Source organism: Drosophila teissieri, chromosome 3L (genome assembly GCF_016746235.2).
Source record: "Drosophila teissieri strain GT53w chromosome 3L, Prin_Dtei_1.1, whole genome shotgun sequence".
NCBI classification, from domain to species: Eukaryota; Metazoa; Arthropoda; class Insecta; order Diptera; family Drosophilidae; genus Drosophila; species Drosophila teissieri.
In genome coordinates this window covers 16,201,288-16,222,449 of record NC_053031.1, presented here as the reverse complement: position 1 = coordinate 16,222,449, position 21,162 = coordinate 16,201,288, and the positions used below count along the sequence as shown (strand labels likewise).

Below are 21,162 nucleotides of genomic sequence, written 5' to 3'. Positions count from 1 at the left end.
CGAAAATCTTACCATTCCAAAAGCAAAGTAACGTAAAACGGAACATTTTAAGAAAAAGTGTTCAACTGAAAAAAAGAAATTGAAATGAAAAAACTTAAGAGGCTTTTCTTTTGAAATTTTTAAACAAATTTTTTATTGATTGACAATACAAATTTCTGCGCCAGTGTAATTTTTTGCTTGTTTTTTGTTTTTTTTTTAATTGTTTTTGCATCTTTGTTTTTTGTTGTTGGTTTGTCTAAGCATAAAAATCGTAATTAATTAATCATAATAATTAATAATCATAATAGTACAGCATAATTAAAATGTAATTAATATAATAGTTTTGTTGCTACCGCAAGTTTTCTCTTTTCTTTTTCTGTAATATAAAGGTATACTTTACTTTTAAATAATATATCATAATTTTTGTTTCTTGTTTTTTTTTTGTATTTTTCGCTTGGTTTTCTAAGATGCCAATCAAACATTGAATCTTTTAAGCATAGGTTTCATCATTAATAATTATGTGTATTTATATGTACTTTAAATATGTTTTTGTGTTTAATTTAACATTTAACTATGTACACAACAGATATATTTAACGTTGGGCTTCTCTTCTTCATCGTCGTTTTACTGCTCGCTGCTAAAACTTTAAGCATTTTGTTTGATTTTCAATTACTTCGTGTTTACTTTAATCGTATTTTTTGTGGTAGTTTTAAAATTAGAAAACAATACCTATTCCACTTTATTCTTTAGCATAGAGAAGAGCTTTGTGCCAAAGGAGAACTCAGGAATACGGGTAGCTACATAGATGGTCAGATAGAAAGTTCGAAGGGTGGGAGGGGGAGGGGGGTGGAAAACTATAACAAATTCATAAAATTAGTTAAATTCATAAAAAATGAATCGTTATCAACTTAATCGTAGTTAAAATTTGTTGCAAACTGCACTTCAATTCTGCTCGGAGATCGCACAATAAAAAATTTCACACACATTGTTTTTGTTTTTAGGTATTTAAAAATTTAATAATAATAATAATAATAATTTGCAGTTTTTTCAAAAAACATCCAAAAAAGCAAAGTAGTTTTGCTCCAACTACAACTAAAGCGCTAAACATAGTTACCAATACACGTAATTAATATGTACAACAAGAGCTTAAAACTTATAAAACAATCAGGGGTCGAAAGAAAGTGTGGGGGGGTGAGAGGGGGTTTTAGGGGGCGGGGGGGCGTTTTCGGTAGCAGCTGAAGAAAAGTTAATGCAAAATCAGAGCGCTGCCTTGGGTTTGTTGGTTTCTTGCTACGTTAAAGTTTAACTGCTAAAATATATTTATATTTTTTCTTTTTCTGTTTTTCTTTTTCATTTGTAATACCATTCAAGCTTGGGTTTTTTGTTGTTTGTTTGTTTGTTTGTTGGTTTTTTCTTTCTTTTAAATTAATAACTTGTAGTTGTTTTGTTTGTTGTTGCTTTAAATATTAGTTTTAAATTGCATGCATGTTGGTTTTGCTTTCAAACTTTGTACACGGCTCAATTAAAAGGTAAAATAATTTAATTCAACTCCTGCCATCCGATCCTTAATTGATCCTGCTTCCCGCTTGCTGCTTGCTGCTTGCTGCTTCCTTCATCGCTGAACTGCCACTGCCACTGCCACTGTCACTCCCAGTCTCTGTCTCTGTCTCTCCCACTTCTCCGCGCAAAACCACGTGCCACCTACCTCCGCGCGCCCTTACGCCTCCAGCATGACCTTGTGCACGGCGGCGTTGAGGCCCGGATTGGGGGAGGCCACACTCGCCGGCGGACTGCTGCTGGGCGCCGGACTGGCCACCGCCGACGGAGGACCGCCATTGGAGGCGGTCACAGTGACGTCGGCGGACAGCGTGGGGTAGCGCTGAACGGCATTGGCGGCGGCCACCAGGGCGTGCAGCTTGCTGGGCGGCGGCGTGGGCGATTTCTTGGACAAATTGAGCGGCTGCGCCGAGTCGGCAATGTCCACCTGCAGTTCCAGCAGGGGCGTGGCGCTGCTCGATGCCGAGCTGGAGCTCGCCGGCGCAGTGGTGCCGTTGCTGGTGGAGTGCGGCGACTGGAAATACTGACAGCTGCTGGCCGAGCTGGAGCTGCAGTTGGAGGATGTGGAGGAGGAGGACGAACTGGAGCTGGAGCTGGAGCTCGAACTGGAGCTGGAGCCGTTGCTGTGCGGCGACACGGACTGCTGGCGCTGCTGGCAGGTGGTGGTGATCACCGAGCTGCTGCCCCACCGCTGCTGACTCTGCATCGCCGACGGCGGCGGCGTGGAGCTGCTGCTGGGACTGCGGTTGCCCACGCCGTTGGTGGTGCTGCTGGCGGCCGTGCTGTTCTCGCGCTTCAAGTAGTTCTGGATGATGTCGCTGCGCTTCATCTGCTCGGGCGTCATGCGCGGCTCGGCCATGAGCGACTTGGCCAGCACCGAGTGCGAGCTGGCCATCGAGGCCTTCGGGCTGCTGCGGGTCAGGTGCATGTGCAGCTGGCTCTGGGCGGGATTACCTGCGGCGGCGCTGGCCGCCGATGGCGGGGGCGTGGCCACGCTGTTCGGCACTGGGCTCTGCCGCGGACTGCCGGCACTCAGGCTGTTCGAGCCGGAAGTGGAACTGCTGGCATCCGCCTCGGCGCTCTCGAACTCGCGATGCCGCAGGGCCCGGAACTTCTTGTGCGGCTTGTAGGCCTCGTCCATCAGCGAGTTGGTGTCGTACAGTGGCGGCGCCTGCAGGACGCGCTTCAGCACCGGCATGTCCTCCACAATCTGCCGCTTCAGATGGCTGCTGGTGGAGGGCTGGGGCGAGCGCACGGGCGACACGGCCACCACACTCAGCTGCGGATGCTGCACCACCTGGCTGTGATTGGCGGCGGCATCGCTGCAGTCCAGCGCATCATCCACGCTGGAGCGCGGACTGGAGCACGAGGAACTGCCCCCCGAACTCACCGCCTTGCACTCGTTCTTCTCGTTGCCCGACTCGATGCCCGAATCCGTGGGCGAGTCCAGCTTCCTGTAGCGGGCAGCTCCGGCTGTCAGGTGGTGGTGCAGTTGTGGGTGCTGCTGCTGCTGCTGGCACATCGCGTGTGCGCCGTTCAAGTTGCGGGAATGCGCATTGCTGAGTATTCCTGCAAGAAACCAAACAAAAATTTCAAATTATGAGGGGAGTTATAAAATTGTATGAAAGCGTATCTCTACTGTTAACTTTTCATTATATTAAGAGCATTATTACTACTGATTCGATTGTAAAGCTTATGTATTCCATCAAAAGATTACTCACCGATCTGCTGCTGCTGTTGCTGCTGCTGCTGCTGCTGGTGTCGCACAATCGGCGTGATTGTCAGCCCGTTCTGGGTGAGATGTGCGTGCGAGCCCACGATGTCCATGTCAGCTGCTCCGGAGTCGCCGCTGGAGCCGGAGTTGGCCCGGTTGCGCAGCGGACATCCTCCGGAGAGGGTGGCCGCCAGCAGAGGAGCCGAGCTGGCCAGAGCCGAGGGCTGTTGCTGCGGCGGCGAGGGCAGGGACACGCCCTGTGGCTGCGAGCTGCTCGGACTGCCGTAGTCGAGGTCGGCGGACTCACTGCTGGATACAGAGCCCAGCGGACTCTTGGCCGCCTCCACGTCCATGGCGTCCGCCCAGCTGCCCGAGGGCGACTTGTTCTGCTGGCCATCGCTGTTGTTGCCGTCCTCCATGGACCACATCTGCTGGCGCAGCAGCTCCTTGTGCTCGGTGCGGAAAACGACCAGCTTCTCGGTGTGCAGGGTGCTCAGGGTGCGCAGATCGGGCATCGTCTCCAGCAGCTTGGCCAGGAACTCGGGCTGGTCGGGCCTATTCTGGGCCACAATGTACTGCAGGCAGCCCTTGAGCCGCGAGTACATCTTCTCGATCAGCTCCAGGTTGCGCAGACCGGGGCGATCCGGCGTGATCAGAACGATGGCGCAGAACAGGCCGATCTCGGCATCTGTGAGGTTCATCGAGTTCATGCGCTCCGCAAAATTGAAGGTGGAGTCCACCAGGAAGCGGGCATTGGCACCGTTCTGGATCGCGTCCCGTCGCATCACCTGGCCATTCAGGCAGATGATCGAGTTGATCGACGAGTCGAACATGCAGATCAGGCGCACAAACAGGGCGTCGAAGAGTCCCGCCTTCAGCAGCGTGAACTTGTCGTCCTGGGTGAGCAGCTGGAAGCCGGGAATCATGCCGGCAAAGTCGATCACGCCGCGAATGACGTGGGCGAAGCGCTGCGAGAACTCCTGCTCCGATTGCAGTTCGGGGGCGGGGTTCAGCGGACAGGCCTGCAAGTGGAGGAATCAAAGGGTAATGGGTAAAGAAAGATGTGCTTAGATAGTGGAGTGCTTAAGAATACTGCCTGACTGCTGGCAAATTGATTCGACTAGCCTAGAAGTTGCCACAAACTTTTCCTATAACTGTTGCTCGGCTGTGTGTGCTGCCTTCCCCGCACCCCATCACGTCATCGCCTATTTCACACGCGAAGGTCAGCGAACCTCCCCTCCCGGCCCACTCATTTAAATCAATAACAATAACTATTTGTACTTCCGCACGCCCACCACGCCAGCTATCTGCCGTCTCTCTCCCTCTCTCTCGCTCTCTGCGAATGTCGCATTTCCTTAAACACCGCTGGAAGCTTTCGGCACAAAAAGAAAAACATGGAAACTAGAGGGAAAGCTTCGCCTACGTCAGCTGGCCGGGTTAGTTTTTCTGGTTTTAGTTTCTAGGGGCTGCTCTCCCGTTATTCCCACCCCCTTTGTAGGCTACATCCCCCGTAGCCGGGAGCTTTCGCCGCTGACATTAGCAGCCAAGGTCGACGAACTAGAGTTCAAGGTTCCGCATTGTGTGCTGTTACTACTCGTACATGGTTGTTTTTCTTTTTCCTGCTTTCGGCGCGTGTTTTTGTATTTCGCCAGCGCAATGGGGTGGGATGTGGGAGGTGGGAGGTGCTCCGCGTCTAAGCCGAGCGAATGATGTTCATGCTATTTCGCCATTTGGCTTTCCGGGTTTTGAGTTACACGAACATGCGCCAAGTGCCCCAGACAGCGAACGTGCCACCCCACCCCACGCCCAACCACCCCCACCTCCCTCCCACTGTGCGCACTATCATCATCTACCCACCATTGTTTTCAGCGACTTGGATTTGAATTTACGTTTGATTTCATGTGTGCTACTCGCTTTTTATTCGCTACGTTCTGTTTCAATAAGCACACGATGTGCTGTCTGCCGCCAAATCTTTTTTCCCATTCCGATTTTCGTTTGATTGACCTTGAAAGTGTGTTTTCTTCGCGCAGAAACATAAAGAATAAAAAAAACAAGAGGCTATTGAAATTGGCTCGCACGCAAGAGAGAGGGAAAATAGCAGCCGGCAACCGGCAAGCCAAGCGATTTTCGCCACATTTTCTTTTTGCCGGCGCTTTGACGTCGTCGTATCATTTGATTTTCCGCCACGAAAATATTTCTCGTCTGCGCAAAAGCGGAAATAGTTTGCGAAAATACCAATGACTGTGTGTGTGTGGCGGGCTATTTATGACTCGCGACTCCCTCTGCCCGAATTTCCTTTCCATATCACAAGATCACATACCATACTACCCCATACCATATACCATATACCATCCCATTCGATTCGATTCGCTTCGACCTTCAATTGGCGTTAGTGTGGCCTTGTGTTTCTGCCAAAAATAATTCGCAGAACTCTTGTACCGACTGATATGGGCGGCCAGATTGAATAATCTCTAGGGCTAATCGTTGCGCTAGAGGAATTTCTATTTCGGTTCCGAATTCTAAATTCCGGATTTCAAATTTCGCCGAGATCGTAGCGCCTCAACCTCACCTTGCACCGCCGGCGAATCTTCCGCCTTCCGTCATAAACTGAATTGCTGACATTTTGCATATTACGACGCCGTCTAATGAACCACCTGACAATTTTACAGATTGCTCTCGCTGTATCTGTATCTGTATCTCAATCTGTATCTGTATCTGTATCTGTGCATATGTAGATACATTGCAGTTTTGTGACGCCGTTTGTCTGGCACTCGCTTCCTCATACTCATGACATTTTATGCATATTTCGTTGTGCCATTATTGTTTACTCATATACAGTGGAAAATATGAACTGCAAACAGCGAAAGAGCGGGAAGCGGATCCGCTCATTTCGTTCCCTCCAAGGTTAAAAAATAACTCGCTCCAAGGTCGCTGTTCTATACTACCCAGGTACATAGTACTTCTGAAACTGTCGATCGCATTTGATTTGATTTCTTTTCTTTCTCTTTTCTCTCCTCGAAACACCAAATCGAATTTTAACTTATTTAGCCTTGCACTTGACTCTGAGTTTGTGGCACTGTGTTTTTGCGATTTTTTCGCTGTGCTCGTGTCGCTTTTAAATATTTTAATAATAATTTATTTAAATGGACAACGCATGTGTCTGGCCCGCTCTCGCCGTCCCGCTCTAATCCTGTGCTATCCCCCTCTTTCCCACCGTGATAGCAGCCCGTGCTTGTGTGTGTGTGCTTTCATTAATAATGACGCTACGCTTGACCTTGAGCTTTAGAACGTTGTTTGTGTACTTTGTTGTTGCCGAGAGCCGGGACACGTTTTTTATATAGCACTTTTCTTTATCGCATTCGGCTGTGGTATGTGCAATGATTTTTTCGGGCTATTATTTACAGCGCCGCATCTGTACTTCCTCTATTTCCCCCCAAAACCCCTCCCCCTGTGATGTCGTTTGTAAAATAAACAAACTGCGGAATTTACAAAGCAAGCACAAATACAAACGATGGCGATGGCTAGCATTCATCATTCGGCTGTCAGGGGAAACGTCATAAATCCGACATTGACGCGCTTTTCGTCAAGAACTTGACCCCAAACTTGCCACTTCAATGGCCACGTTTGGAGGCCCCGCAAGAATCGCCGAAGACTGAAAGAGTCGTTTGTAGACGCGTCTACGTGTGGCGTGCAATTTCCTGGTTTAGAATCGTGCAAACAGGTTCACCTTGGCGCATGACTAACGCCGGCAGTAGGCAGTAAGCCAGTAACCAGTAAGCAGTAAGCCAGTAAGCAGTAACCAGTAAGCCAAGTTGCCAGTTGCCAGTCGCCAGCTGCCATTTGGCAGTGAGCTAGAGGCAAAAAGCAGTTACTAGCTAGTTGATATTGTTTGGCTGATCGATCTATGCATGTCAACAGAAGTCGGCGGCCCGGAAATGTGACTTCGCCTACGCCGTAACCTTTGGCGGTCTATTAATAATTATGTGCCGATACGATAGCCCAGTCTACATGGGGCAGCGCTAGACATTTTCATAGTTTTATGGCCCATGGTTATTTATGATGGTGTCTGTAGATGGAGTTGTAAAATCTCCACAATAGATGCTTGTTTGTTCTACTTAACCGGATGGTAATAAACTAAGATCCATAAACCATATTGTAATGATTTGTTTGATTTCAATACTAGCTCTTTAACAGATTCTATCTACACTTCCCACCTTGGGAACTCGAGGCAAGACTCACCAGAAGTGTGGGCATGGAGTAGGAGGGGCAGTCCCGCGCCCGCTGCCGCATCGCCGAGACCTTCTCCTTGGTGAACTCGCAGGTCTCGAGGTGGGCGCGCAGCACGGCGGCGAGGAGGCGTGGCTGGTCATCCAGCTCGGTGGCGAGTGCCCGCTGCTGGCCGCGATTCTGGGTGCTCTGTTGCATGGCCGCCAGGATGCGCGCCTTTTCGCGCTTCGGCACGCGTCCAAAACGCACAGCTGCAATGGGAAAAGAGGACATATTCGGTTAGTTTGCGGCCTTGTAAGCGGTGCTTAAACCTAGAGTTGAGCATACAATTATGGGCCCCATCAATTACACACTTCACTGCACTGTGCAGCAGGTGCAACAGCCAGCTGTTGTCCTGTTGTCACGCAGGAAGTGCCCCGTCTGCCCCTGCAACTCACAGCCCTTCGAAGTGGGTCAATGCCTCAGCTGCCTCTGCGTTTCTTCAGTCTGTCAGTCTTCGGTGTTCAGTCTACAGTGCTCAGTCTTCAGTCTTCTCTCCCCTGTTACACTTTCTCTTTTTTTAGATTTTTAATTTCTGCCTCTGGCCGCAGCCGAAAAATTTGTATGTGGGTGAACTTTCACATTTCACCAGCGAGAGGAGAAGAAAAAGCAAAGACCAGGCACATTTGCGGTCACGTTTTTCGCACTAGAACAAAAAGGGAATCAAAGGGGAGTGCAGATCGATACAAGTCGGTCGAATTGTGGCTAATCAGGGGAGACTAAGACCTACTTAAGTTCATGATGTATTCATTTAACAAGTTGAAGCACTTCTACTGCATTCTCTAGCATTTCATTTTCCTAGAGTGCCACTTGAGCCGCTGGCCATTGACGAGCAGCAGACAAAATCTGACAAATGTTTGGCCAACTTTTCAATGTCAAAAGAAATTTGCACTCGCACAGTTTCACTCCGGCTGGGTGGCAAAAGTGAAACAGCAACTCGGCTCTTTAACTGATTTTTCACCGCTTTTTCCAGCAGCCAGCGAGAGAGTGTGACCCACTTGCCGCGCAGCGAAATCCAGGCCAAACGAAATGGAAAATGAAGTCTGCGCAGGCGCAGCGTCGAACTGCGCGTAGAAATTAGAGCGCCGCGCCGCAACGTCCAACTTTCCCGTGCGGAGAGACCGAAAAAGTTGGTCAAACATGCGATATTGTTGCTCCGCTCTTTCGGCTCTTTTTCTTGTTGTTTTGTTGCTTTTTATGTTTTTTTTTTCATTTAGAAAATAGCAACGCAACGCTGCCTTCGCCGCAGTTTCGATTCAAGTTTAAAGCTCTTCCGCGGCAAAGAAAAAAATTGTTGTATGTTTTTAAACGAGGTCAGCACTTCAATGGCGCTCGCTTTTGGTTGATGCTATTTGTTTGGAGGCATCGACAAGAAAGGTAAAAAAAAGGTAAACACAAAGCGAATCAAAAGTGGGGAATCTCAGAACGCCAGCCTGCATTTCTCTGGGAGTTTGGAGTTTGGGAGTTGAAAACCGAAAGCTGCTGGGTGTTATTTTAATCTTGTTCAACTCTTTTGCTGGCCAAATCGGTGTCAGTGGCTTAGGGAAATTTGCTGCTTGGCTCTTTCACTTTCTAACTCTGAGTCTTGTGCGACTTTCGGATCGGATGACTTACGCGCATTGTGATAGTTGACGTTGCCTTTGAGTATGCCCTTCAATATCGGGAGTTCTTCGCCCATTTTTGTGTTTTCTGTGTTTGATTTGACAAAATATCTTGACTTGGTCACTTTTCCCTTGGGGGGCACATCAACCACTCAGTTGAGCTCGCTCATTAAATAATTTGTATTTAATTTTTGGATAATTCTTCTTTTGTTTTTTGGTTTTTGGCACACACACAGCTTTTTTTGGTTGGTACTCAGGTACATGTGTACATATGGATGTTTGCTTGAGAAACTTGTTATCTTCTTTGCACTTTATCTCGGTTAAATATTTTAATTAACTGCTGTTTTGTTGTGAGAGGAACTTTGTTTGCTTGCTTTTCACATTGATTGAATTTTTTGGAATATTTAGCAAATAAATTAGTTGTTGGTTTGGTTTAAGTTGTGTGTTTTGGGCGCGTAATCCAGAAAGACGAGTGTGTAGTGGGTGTTGGGGAGACTTGGTCGACTTTTCTTCACATTAACAATTGCCTCAAACATTCGTTGGCATTAATCAGCACGTTGTTTCATTTAATTCATTTAATTCATTTTAATTAATATAAATATTGTTGAAGTGGTTACTGCTGGCAACTGCCGCACTCGCGCTGTGATTCTTGGCTTACTTCGGATCCCGCGGATCGCTGGCTAACATGACAAAACTCGACAAGGTCTCGAACGCGACTAACTGTAAAAGCCAAAGCGCGTTACGAATATACCCAGAGTGCGGAGCGGTGCGGTGCGGTACGCTTTGCTATGCTATATGGTGTATGGTATCGGATTTGCCCGAAATCGAGGAGAGCGAACCTCAATTGCGGCGACTGCGACGGCGACTGAGCTTCGGTCTCAAAACAGAAACGGAGAACTGAAAACGCCGCACAAAACACAGAAACACACAAAAGCCGCAAAGAGGCAACGACCAACGGAGCGGAGCAGTCGAAAGAGAGAGCCAAAGAGCGGACTTAAGAGTGGCAAAAGCTCTCTGTCAGCCCTTGTTTTCTTTCTCCTACTGGTACTGCTGATAAGCTGTGTAGCTCTTCCAATAACCAGAGTTAATTCTGCTTTCAAAACGATAAACTCTTTAAAATAACATAGATTGTTATAATATTTGATACCATTTGGATATGGATTTGTGTATTTGCAATATTATATGACTTTCTATATACCTTTTGTGATATGCACATTTCCTAATTGTATCGAAACAATGACCCACCCCACACACAAAGCAAGTTCAAGCGCTGATAAGCTTTATGTGATAAGCTTGCCCCAACGGCTCCTCTTCATCTTTTTTATCGCCGCAAATATCTCATTTGCTGCGGCAGGAAAGTTCAACAAACCCGAAGAGAAAAGTGTAAGAGCAACAATGGCACTCTTTAGCACTCTTAAGCTTCGCAGAGCTTTTCACCACACAAGAGCGAATGCAAGCTTTCGGCGAGCTTTTTTCGCACTTGTAATTTGAATATTTTGCACACTGTCATTGTGCACACTGCGTATGAGTGATGTGTGTGGAACATTGCGCATACGTCGCGTTGGCAGGTGGAAAATCAAGGAAGGAGGCTGAGGCCAGTAATGCGTTTGTTAAATCAAGCTTGATGACTTCGCGCCTGAGTGGATAATTTACGACGCCACTGGCCCCGTCTGCCAGTCGAGGGTTAAGCATTGAGTTTGCATTTAAATGCAGATATTTTTTCTGCTCTCATAGCTGACTCACTGCGCTGATCGTCGGCCACTGACGTAAGTGTTCCAGATTGTTTGTTTATTCAAACTCTGGCTTTGTCATCGAGTCGCTTCGGTTTGCCCCAGCACACACACTGGTCAATGAACTTAGCGGCCCGAATGAGGCCACAAAAACGTAACGAACAACGAGCAACGAGCAACATTTAATAATCATTCCGGCGATGCAAAGCGACGAAAGTAAAAGTGAAAGTTGTTTGCCTCTTTTTCGGGTAGAAATTTTCGTGCGTGCCGTGGAAATGCAAGCCACTGGATTGGTCAACAGCTTTGGGTAGGCCTACAACGGTTGCATAACGCCCCGAAGGTTGGGGCTAAACACCGAAGACACCAGAAGGCGGAAGGCGGAGGGGCGGGGAGACAACTGGATTGCAGTGGGGCGAAGGTGGCCCCAAAAACGAAACGATTGCGATGTGATAACAGGCCGGTAATTTAATGGGCTTATTTATAATTACATCCATTGTTTCGCCATGCTTTTGTTTAAGATTTTTCCTTCTTGCGGGTAATGTAAAAATTAGCTTTTTAATAAATAGTAGAGTAAGCTCAACAGGCATCTCCACTTCTGAATTTCTCATCTTTCATTTGCAATGCAAAACTTATATAAGCGCCTTCTGCGGCTCGAACGGAAACCAGTTCAATAGCATCGCCGTGGTCATAATTGACATTCACAATAATGTCGGCAATTAAAAGCCAATTAACAAGTTTCACTTTCACTGCGACAAGACGCGAAGTCAGCCCCATTTAGCGCCGTGCCATCCCAAGTGCCTTGTGTCAAGTTGCTTTCTAAACGCCAGTTGTTTATGCTTTCTTGTTACTGTTTGGGCATTTGCGCGGCTCACTTCCTGAATTACGGGGAAACAATAATAATAAACGAAAGCCGAACACCGAAAACCAAACTTGTTGTTTACGAGACACTCGAGTTCATTGCACCCACCGAGCGGAGAAAGAGCGAGAAAAGAGTGCGGCGGGTTAGGAGGCCTACTTTCGGCTGGGGAGGAAGGTGATTCACAGACACCTCTGGATGGCTTTACGTAAAGTCACATAAGCGACACAATTGTTGTTGCTTTGGTTTCTTGGTTTTTGGTTTTGGTTTTTGGCTTTTGGTTTGCTTGCGTAAGTTGTTTACAACGCGATCGAAGTGGAAGCGTGTGGAAAGAGCCACACGGACAAACAAAGGGGGGCACTCACAAAAGGAATGATATATGTATGTACATATGTACGAAAGAAAGCAAAGGGGCCGCAGTGAACCCCAAATAATAATATTAATAACAACAATAATAATAACGAAGCCATCATGCGTTTGTTGTGAAGTTTCTCGAAAATCGCCCAAGACAAAGAAAGCCCCCGCATAAGCAAGCATTTTATTTTCATTTTTATTTTCGGTTTGGAGCCTTCGTTGTCGCCGCTTTTTGTGGGTCATGAAAAATGCCTCAATGAAAATCGCCGGGGAGGTCGCCGCCTATAGCGCATACGAGCATATGGCGCATAGCACTTGGCACTTGACATCGCTCGGATCGCAGACCCTGGGCAGAGCAGACCCTGTGCCATATTATTAATTTTACATGAAAAGGTCGTGCCTCGCTTCATTTCTCATCGATGACGCGAGGCGAACAAAAGGCGAATCTCGAACAAGAGGCATACCAAAGCGGGCTCATTAAATGATTTTGTTTTTTGCACTACCGCATTACGTATTAACTAACTGATACCTATTTTAGCGTTTGCATTCTATAAAATTTACCCAAGTAAAAGATATTTAAAACGATTGACAGTTTGGAAAGTATATATGAATATATTTCCCAATAAATAGCTTTTCTTTGCATTCCTGACCTCCACAATTTGACTCAGTAAACAGCCAGCTTGTTTACAAGTTCAGAAATTCAGAAATTATACCCCACCCCCCGCCCCCCGCGCGCGAGTAATTGCAATTGGGTCAAGCTGATCTGCATCTACGCGCATTTCAAGCGAACGGACTTCAAACGCGTACGCGAAAATAATTCCATTTCGTGTCTAATCATTTTCGAATAAATGCGCCCCAATGCCGTCGCAGTCGCCGCTGCAGTCGCGGCAGAGGCGAATGACCGTGCCTGACCCAAATAGAAGTCGCTGCACTCGGCGACAAACTGCAAGCCCCCTCCCCCTCCCCCTTCTCTCCTCCCCACTCCCCGAATGCCCAGCAGGCAGCAGTTTGAAGCATTCGCGTTTCGCTCAGCCTCTGACGTCGTGCAAAAATTGCAGCCGAACGAAACGAAACGAGGCCGAGTGCAATGAACAGCATTCAGCACACGCGCGACAGAGAGGGGCATACGCTGGCAGAGCGAGAGAGAGAGAGGGAGAGAGAGAGAGAGAGAGACGGCATGCAAATGCAGCTACGACTTCGAACAAGTTGCGACTGCTCGCTGCTGGATGTTGCAATGCGAAACCTTCGAGAAATTTTACAAGAGTCGTTGAACTCTGCGGCTCGGTCGCTTAACTGTGGCCCAAACGCAGCAGCAGCGGCAGTTGCAGCAGCAGTGGCAGCACCAAGAGCAGCAGCAGCAGCAACTGCAACAGCAGCAATATTGCTGCAACATTGCTCTCTCGCAGCAACTCTCCGCATTTGAGAGCTGGAAAACTAGTTTTTGGCGCCGAGGCATTGAAAAAAGCGAAAGTACATTTTTTATTTCGCCCGCTCCTCCGCGGCAAAAATCCACAGATGCAGATAGATGTGTGCATGTACATGTGTACATGTGTGTGTGTAAAGCTCGGCTCGCTCGCCAGACGAACGCTCTTCGTGGCGCGAGGTAAATGAACCTTTTGAAGGTTCAGCTTGCGTAGTAGGCGACGCCAGCGTCTCGTGTAAAACAAGTTTGTTACGTTCGCCGTTGGCAGCCAACTCTTTTTCTTGTCAGCCTTGTTGTTTTCTCAGCCTTTCGTTGCGTTGCGTTTCGTATCGTTTCGTTTCTTTCTTCGACTCGCTGCTTTTGGCGCTCTTTTCTTCGCAATTTCACCGTTAACAACTTTTTGTGGCTGCCTTTCGTGCGGCAGGTGAAGGCAGGCAGGCTGGCAACGACTTTATGTAACCAAAGCCAGGAAAAAAGTAAGCAAAGGCAGCGTCATCAGGCGGCCAACAGGCAAGTTGTCAAGCAGCTGCCGTTGCTGAAGTATTTCAAAGTATTCGCTGCTGTATCCTCCCTTTTTCGGTGATGGATGCCACGCGTGAAATGATTTCACTTACGGATAGTGGGCAATTGTGTAAGCATCGGAGTAATTGGAACCAAAGGAAATTCCAGAAATTACTACCTTAATCAAAAAGGGTTAACACCAATGCTAAATAATGCATGTGTTTTGTTTGTTCAAGAGCTAATTATAATGCCAAACTCTATTTTAGGCACTGTTATAATAGTTGTTAAGCTTTACCCTTTCGATTGCATTCACCAGCTGCAGAGTACCAAAGTAGCCGACCCCACCAACTCAATGCAGAACCTCACCCACATCGTCATCATTAGCAGTTTGTACTTGAAGCTGTGAACTGCGAGCTGTTGGCTGTTTGCTGTTCCAGCGCCGCCCACTCACGCGCCCACTCTCATGAGCCGAGTCGAAGGCTCCTTGAACTGGTCCAAGTGTTCAACTCCTACCTCTGGTAGGCCCAACCCCAAAAACCCCAACCCCTTGCCTTTGGTCTCTGGTCTTCGGTCTTTAGTATCTAGTATCTGGTCTCTGGTCTCCTTGTCCGCCTTGTTCTCGTTGTTATTGTGAATTTCGTGTAGCCTCCAATATTATTTTAGTCAACAGCTTGCCATGAGTATCTGTGTGTAGCACTGGCACTTTAATGTATTTGTAATTGACCTGAATAAAGTTCAAAACACTCGCAGCGGCGAGGCAAGGCGAAATCTACATGCATGCTGTTGCTGTTGCTGGTGTTGCCATTGCTGCCATGTGTGTGTGTGTTTGTGTGTAGCCTCAAAATAATAATGATTGCGACAACAACAGCAACAACGAGCGTGTCGTAGCTGCCCGTTTATATATATACATGTGTATTTATGTGTGTCTATATGGAATAAATGCTGTGCCTTCGATAATTGACAATTGTTTGATTATTTCATGTGCCTTGGAACACAGCGGCAACTAATTGCTGGTAGGTGCGGTTATCTATTTGCTTCACGCTTAGTTGTCAGTTGTCAGGCAGCGATTTTGATCGGCAGATATTGTACAAGATACACAATACAGTAGTTAAATATACATAATATTCTAACGATGAATTGGAGGGAATTCAGCTAATCTGCAAACAGTTTGCGATCGACCTCCAGCCCAGTTTTTTCGCGGGCTTTGGGCTTTATCGCGATTCTCGTTCGTGTCGCATATTTACTTTCAATTTGCCTAACCTCGCGCTAATTTAAGTTCATTTCAATTAAAAGCCAGCATGTGTGCCTGTGCATGTGCATTTGCCAGCTAGTGAGGAAAACTAAACGGCGACCACAAATAAATATATATGGAATGTATATGGAATATGAGCGTATGCCGAGAAAAATCCAGCGATTTATTGTTTCTACTTTTGTGATTTTTTGTTGCCATTGGACAGCCCACGGCGAACTAATAAATTGCCAAGCAAATCCGCCAAATCAAATGCAAAATGAGCAGCGAAATTCAGACGACGAATGTTGTGTAGTGCACTGTGTGTTGTTCGCTGTTTACTATCGGCGCTCGCGCACACAGATACGAGTCACGCACACAGCCGCAACCACCTTCACTGCCGAGCGCTGCCACTGCGCCGCGACTGCGCGCCGACTGCGCTGCCCATGGTGACCCAGTTTCGCTGCACGTCAGCGGCGGTCAATGAACTGAGCTGAGCTGAGTTGGGACGTATTTTATTTGAGTTTTTCGAGGGCGAGGGGGGCGCTGGTGTGCGCTAAATTTCGGTTTCGGTTTCGTTTTCATTTCTTGCGTTATTTTCGTGTCTTTGCAATACCAAAAGGGAAAAACAAAAACAAAAAGTCAAAAATACAAAAAAACCAACAAAATGGCGCCTATTACTGGCGAAGAAATTATGAAAGCAGGCGAAATGTAACGAAGTGAAAAAGAAAGTGTTTCGAAATGGCTTCCAATTATATTGCCTTTTTTTATATGCTTTGGCTTTTTCCAAAAAGTGAAAGTATGCAACGTCTTCTGCGTGATTTTTAATAAACAAAAAATAAATTATTATTTCGTGGCGTTTTCTAGGTCAGTCCCTCTTGTCTTATAACCGTAAATTGTTCATGTTTTTTTCTGCTTCTGCTTTTGTTTTCGGTGTTTTTTTTTTGCGTGTGTGCGTTTTATTTTAATTTTCCTTGAGAGATAAGGCAACCGGCAGCGCAGTCGCAGTCGCCGTCGCAGTCGGCGTCGCTTAAATAGCACACGGTCATTTTTATTATAAACAATTCGAAATTGGTTGGTTTGCCTTTTCACTTTGTTTTTCTTTCATTTTTTCGATTTCATTTCATTTTATTTCATTTCATTTCGATTCATTTCAGTGCTGTTGCCGAGTTCGAAATTGCTGTTTATTTGGTTGGCGGTCGAATTTTTGTTCGGTTCACATGGCTTATTTTTGGCACTAGCAGAACTAGTTCAAGGATTTGCTAAAAAATAATTGCGCTCAGCTCTAGGTTAGTGGCTATTTAGTGGCTATTTAATGATGGCATTAAAATGGCGACAGCAGCCAGATCCCATTAATGTTTGCTGCTTGTAAACAAAAGCATAAAACTAGTAGTCAAAATTGATGGGGGGATGATTTATGATATGATTTCTTTATAAGCAGGCGCTGGTAAACCAAACATACAAGGCAAAATGATGTAAATAGCTTATTACTTCGACCATACTGCATATTTGTGCCTGCCTGGTTTTCACTTTCCCATTGCCTCACACGCGCGCTCCACATTCGAAAAAATATCAAAATCTAATCCATCAATTACAACATCGAAGGCAACAACAAATACTACATATTTCACACAAAGGCCGCGTCTGCGTGCTGCCTACAAAACGGCGTATCCCCCTCTCCCTCTCCCACTTCCCCGCTATCCCCATCTCTTTCTCTCGCTCGCACACACACACATACGCATGAACCACTTTCGTTTTCGTTTTCACTGCAAACAGCAAACATGGCCGCCCAGCGAGAAGTCAATGAACGTGGAAAAGAGAGCGAGAGAGTTTGAGCGCATGTGTGTGTGTGTGTGTGTGTGAGTGTGATGTGCTTTCATAATCGCTGGCTATTTCCTGTAAATATTTTCCGGGCTGTGCGCTTAATTTAAACAAATTATTACAAAACTCAATAATAACAAATGCAGTCAGCGTAACGAGAGGAGCGAAGAGAGAGAGAAGAGAGCCCGGAGGGAAAGAGAGGGGCGATGGCGCGAGAGACACGATGGCCTCGCTCTGCTGTCTCCATTATGGATTTGGGTTAAGTGCGTTCATTCAACTTTTAACACCATTTCGAAATGGCGCACACTTCTCGCCGACAGCCTGCACTCAATTCATCATGCGGGTGGCTCTGGCTGCTGCGCGGGGAAATTGTTTAAACAAAATAGACAACTTTTACTTTGCCGTGAAATCGCGCCAAGCGAAATGTTGCAATACAGCCAGCCACATTCATGCCCACACTCACACTCACACACACACTCACACTCATTTCGTTCATGGCTGGTCAATGAACTCAGCGCAGCCGAAGGCACTTCGTGTGGCACTCGGCTGCGCTCGTGCGAAGGTGGCTGCTAGCACATTGGTTTGAGCTTGATTTCATTTGGCCCACACTATCACTACTTGATATTTGCATAGAAAAGAAGGCAAGGTACTCACCATCGCGACTCATGCCCACGGCAATGCACTTTTTCAGGCGGCAGTACTGACAACGGTTGCGATTGATGCGCAGAATGCTGCACTGCTGGTTCTTGGTGCACGGGCGGTACTGGATCTTTTGCTGGATGGAGCGGCGGAAAAATCCCTGTAAAGATGCAAAAAACGGTACACATTAGCCACTGATAGTCATTAATGTTTGCTAATAAGATGAATCTTAATAGATAGATAAGTAGTAGTAACTTAGTAAGCTATAATCCCCCACACTCGGAACCTACATCGGCATCTTCGTTGGCTGAAACGGCGGGCGTGCTCCTCCCCGTGCTGGCACTGCTGTTGCTCAGCGCCGTGTCCAGTTTCTCGTCGAACTTCTGGCACAGGTAGTTGAGCTGCGAGGAGTCCAGCCGCTGGTGATGCTGCTCGCACAGCTCATCGTCGCAGCCCGAGTCCTGGGCCTCGTCCATCTCCTCCAGCTGCTGGTCGTCGCCAGCGTTGCAGGTGCAACAATTGCCCGCACTGGAGTTGCTCGAGTTGCTCATCAGCGAGCAGTTGCTGTCGGAGCTGTCCCTTCGCTGCTGCTGATGCTGGTGTTGCAGCTGTTGCTGTTGCTGCTGCTGCTGCTGCTGCGTGGCCACAACCTGTTGTTGCTGGGACTGTTGGCGCAGGAGATTGGCGATTTCCTTGTGGGTCTGCGCCGAAAAGGGACTATCACAGTGCAGCTGCTTGATGTTGCTGGTGGGCATGGCAGCTGGCTTCGCCTCGACTTGCTGCTGCGCGTTGCTGCCTCCGGTGGTCTGCTGCTGCTCCAACTCGCGCTGCTTGAGCTCCCGCGCATAGCGTATCTTCTTCCAGGGGCACTGATACTGCTCGTAGCTGCTGTCCTCGAGCGATGTGGCCGCCGGGCTGGCATTGGGGCAATCCTCATCGCTGTTGGGGCAGTCCTCGTCGATGCCCGACTCGCTGTCATTTTTGGCGCTCAGATCGGCACATGGCTTTGGTGTTGCTGCTGCGGCTGGCTGCTGCTGCTGCTGCTGCTGCTGCTGCTGTTGCAGGTGCTGCAACACAATCTGTTGTTGCTGCTGACTAATACTATTTGTTGTCTGGGTGTTGTTGTTGCTGTTGCTGGTGGTTGTCTTTACTAGTGTTGCAGGTGTTTGTTGTTGCTGTTGTACGATTGCTGCTTCGTTTTTCAGTCTTTTGCGTTGCGGTTGCTGTTGCTGCTGTTGCTGCTGCTGCTGCTGCTGTTGCAGGTAAACAATTTGCTTGGGCGTCTGCTGTTGCTGCTTGATGGGCGCCGACTCCAGCAACTTGACCAGCGCCGAGTGTTGCTGCTTCAGCTGTTGGCTCTTGGCCTGCTGCTGATGCTGATGCGGATGCTGATGCTGCTGCTGTTGCAGCTGATGCATCGGCTGATGCTGCTGCGATGTGGCGACAATGTGCAGATTACCGCCGCCATTGCCCGTCAGCAGCACTATCGTTGTTGCATGTTGCTGCTGTGACTGCTGCTGCTGCTGCTGTTGCTGCTGCTGTTGTTGCTGCTGCTGCTGCTGCACGGCGGCAACCTCTTGCATTGCACAAACCATATTTGATTTAGAGATTTAGCTTTTTGGCTTCGAAATGACACTTGAACTCTCGATTGTTGGTTGCTCTACGATTTGCTAATAAGGAACATTGCACACTTCACTTTGATCTCACTTCACTGGCACCAACAAAAATATGCGATATTGCTATTTGCTATTGAACATTTGTTGCTTTTGCTGTTGGCTCTGCTCTCTATCTTTATCTCTTTCGCTTGATGCTTGATCCAGCTGTATTTCTTTTTTGCTTGATTTTTCGCGCGCTTTTCTTGCTCTGCACAACCGCTGCCAACGACGAGCAATTTGCGAATGAAAGCAGCGTCCACCAGCAACACAAAACGACCCAGAGCAACACAAGCTGAAGCCAGCCGAAGTGGCTTTTTGGGCCTCGTGTTGCTGTTGTGTTGCTTCGGCTCGCTCTCTCGCTCGCTCGCTCTCTCGGCCTCCACCACTCCCCCAGTGTTCCCCGTTTACCCCTCCTGGCTCCCACTCCCACTGATGTTGCTGCTGTCGTTTTGTGTTTTTGTGTGCCAACTGAGGACGTTCACTCCAAAGCGTCGACAGCGACGCCAGCGTCTAACAATAGATGTTGCTGCGGGGATTGTCGCTGCTGTTCCTGTTGTTGTTGCTGCTGTTGTTGCTGCTGCTGCAGTGGGGGCGCCTGGTAAACAATTCTTCGAACACCCACGCGACACTCTGATTTCTCAGGTAGCTCAGGTATCTCAGGTAGTTGCTGCCACTGCCACCTGACTGATCAGCATTGTTTGATAACAAAACAGAGGCGGGCTCCATAGTTCGTTCGATTGTGCCCCATAGATTCGGAGCGCGCGTATTGTGTTTGCTCATGTTTTGATAAATGAGTGACAAATAAGATTAATTGATATGGGGGCTGGCTGGCTGAGCCATCAAAGCGAGCATGACAGGCCTAAGAGGATCTCAGATCTGGAACAATGTTCCCGAACGCTTACGCTTTTTGGGGTCAGCTAAAACCGACGAGGGGATGGGGTAGAATTTCCAGAACAGTCCCAAACGCTCGAGATAAAGTTGTGCGATAGTTGTTTGACTATTTAGTTTGATCATTTAGTTTGACTATTTAGTTGGACTATTTGTAGTATGGAAAGCAAAGCAGCCAATTTATAAAGGGTGCAAAGAGTTATAATGTAGTAAATTTGGGATATTTTTAGTGGGCGTTCAACTACACTTGCTGATTAATAAGAAATGTGCAATTATTTGTTAGCTTAAGAACTGACAAAATAAGGCTAAACATAACAATACTTGTATTCCATTTACTTGTGTGCTAAATAAATGTCTGAGCAGCTGTTTCTCGAAGTTCTTAGAGACTCTGCAAATATGACCCAATTGGGGCGGCACTCCCCGCCTAATTAACGAAGTGCAAACAATTTGCTTGAGTAAATATTTTTGCCGCATTGAAAATCGCATTTGTCAATCGCTGGCAGTTCGATGAACTCGACACTTTCCAACCAGATGATTAAACAATTATGTGATGTATTAAATAATATTTTGTGCGCCTTGTGATTTTTTGGGGCCAAAAAATGCACACAAGTTGTGTGTCGCATTCCCTCCCGCTCACTCCCGCGCACGCCCTCTCGCTCGCACACGAGCTACGTAACCGAAAAGCCCCAAAACGTTAACGACGTCAGCGGAGGCAGAGGCAGAGCAGCGAGCGCGGGAGCGACTGCGACTGAGACTGCGACAGCGACTGCGGCGGGGGGTCAGTTCAACGAACCCCGCCATTGTCGTGACCCACATTTCGGTCAGCCACCTTCGAATGTGGAGCTGCGAGTGAGAGGCCAATGTGTGCGGGAGCGGGATGGCGAGCGAGCCGAACGGAAAGGCCGAAGCCAAACGAACTCGAACCCGATCCCGAACGAAGTGAAGAGAGT

The 21,162-nt window shown here is 47.6% G+C and overlaps 1 protein-coding gene across 4 annotated transcripts in view; it reads right to left on the bottom strand.

Annotated features, from left to right (window-relative positions):
- Nucleotides 1-328: 328 nt before the first annotated feature.
- Nucleotides 329-21,162, bottom strand: part of LOC122617971 (ecdysone-induced protein 75B, isoforms C/D) — a 101,138-nt gene continuing 80,304 nt past the window's right edge. For 2 of the 4 annotated variants that reach the window (XM_043794046.1, XM_043794048.1), the window contains 4 exons: nucleotides 17,685-17,829; nucleotides 7,490-7,728; nucleotides 3,258-4,272; nucleotides 329-3,105 (listed from right to left, as the gene is read on the bottom strand). In XM_043794046.1, coding sequence (XP_043649981.1) covers nucleotides 1,697-3,105; nucleotides 3,258-4,272; nucleotides 7,490-7,728; nucleotides 17,685-17,829 — 2,808 coding nt within the window. In that variant the 3' untranslated portion in view covers nucleotides 329-1,696. Of the gene's footprint in view, nucleotides 3,106-3,257; nucleotides 4,273-7,489; nucleotides 7,729-9,130; nucleotides 9,952-17,684; nucleotides 17,830-17,959; nucleotides 19,332-21,162 lie in introns of those variants that run through there. The other 2 variants (XM_043794047.1, XM_043794049.1) reach the window with 2 other exon arrangements.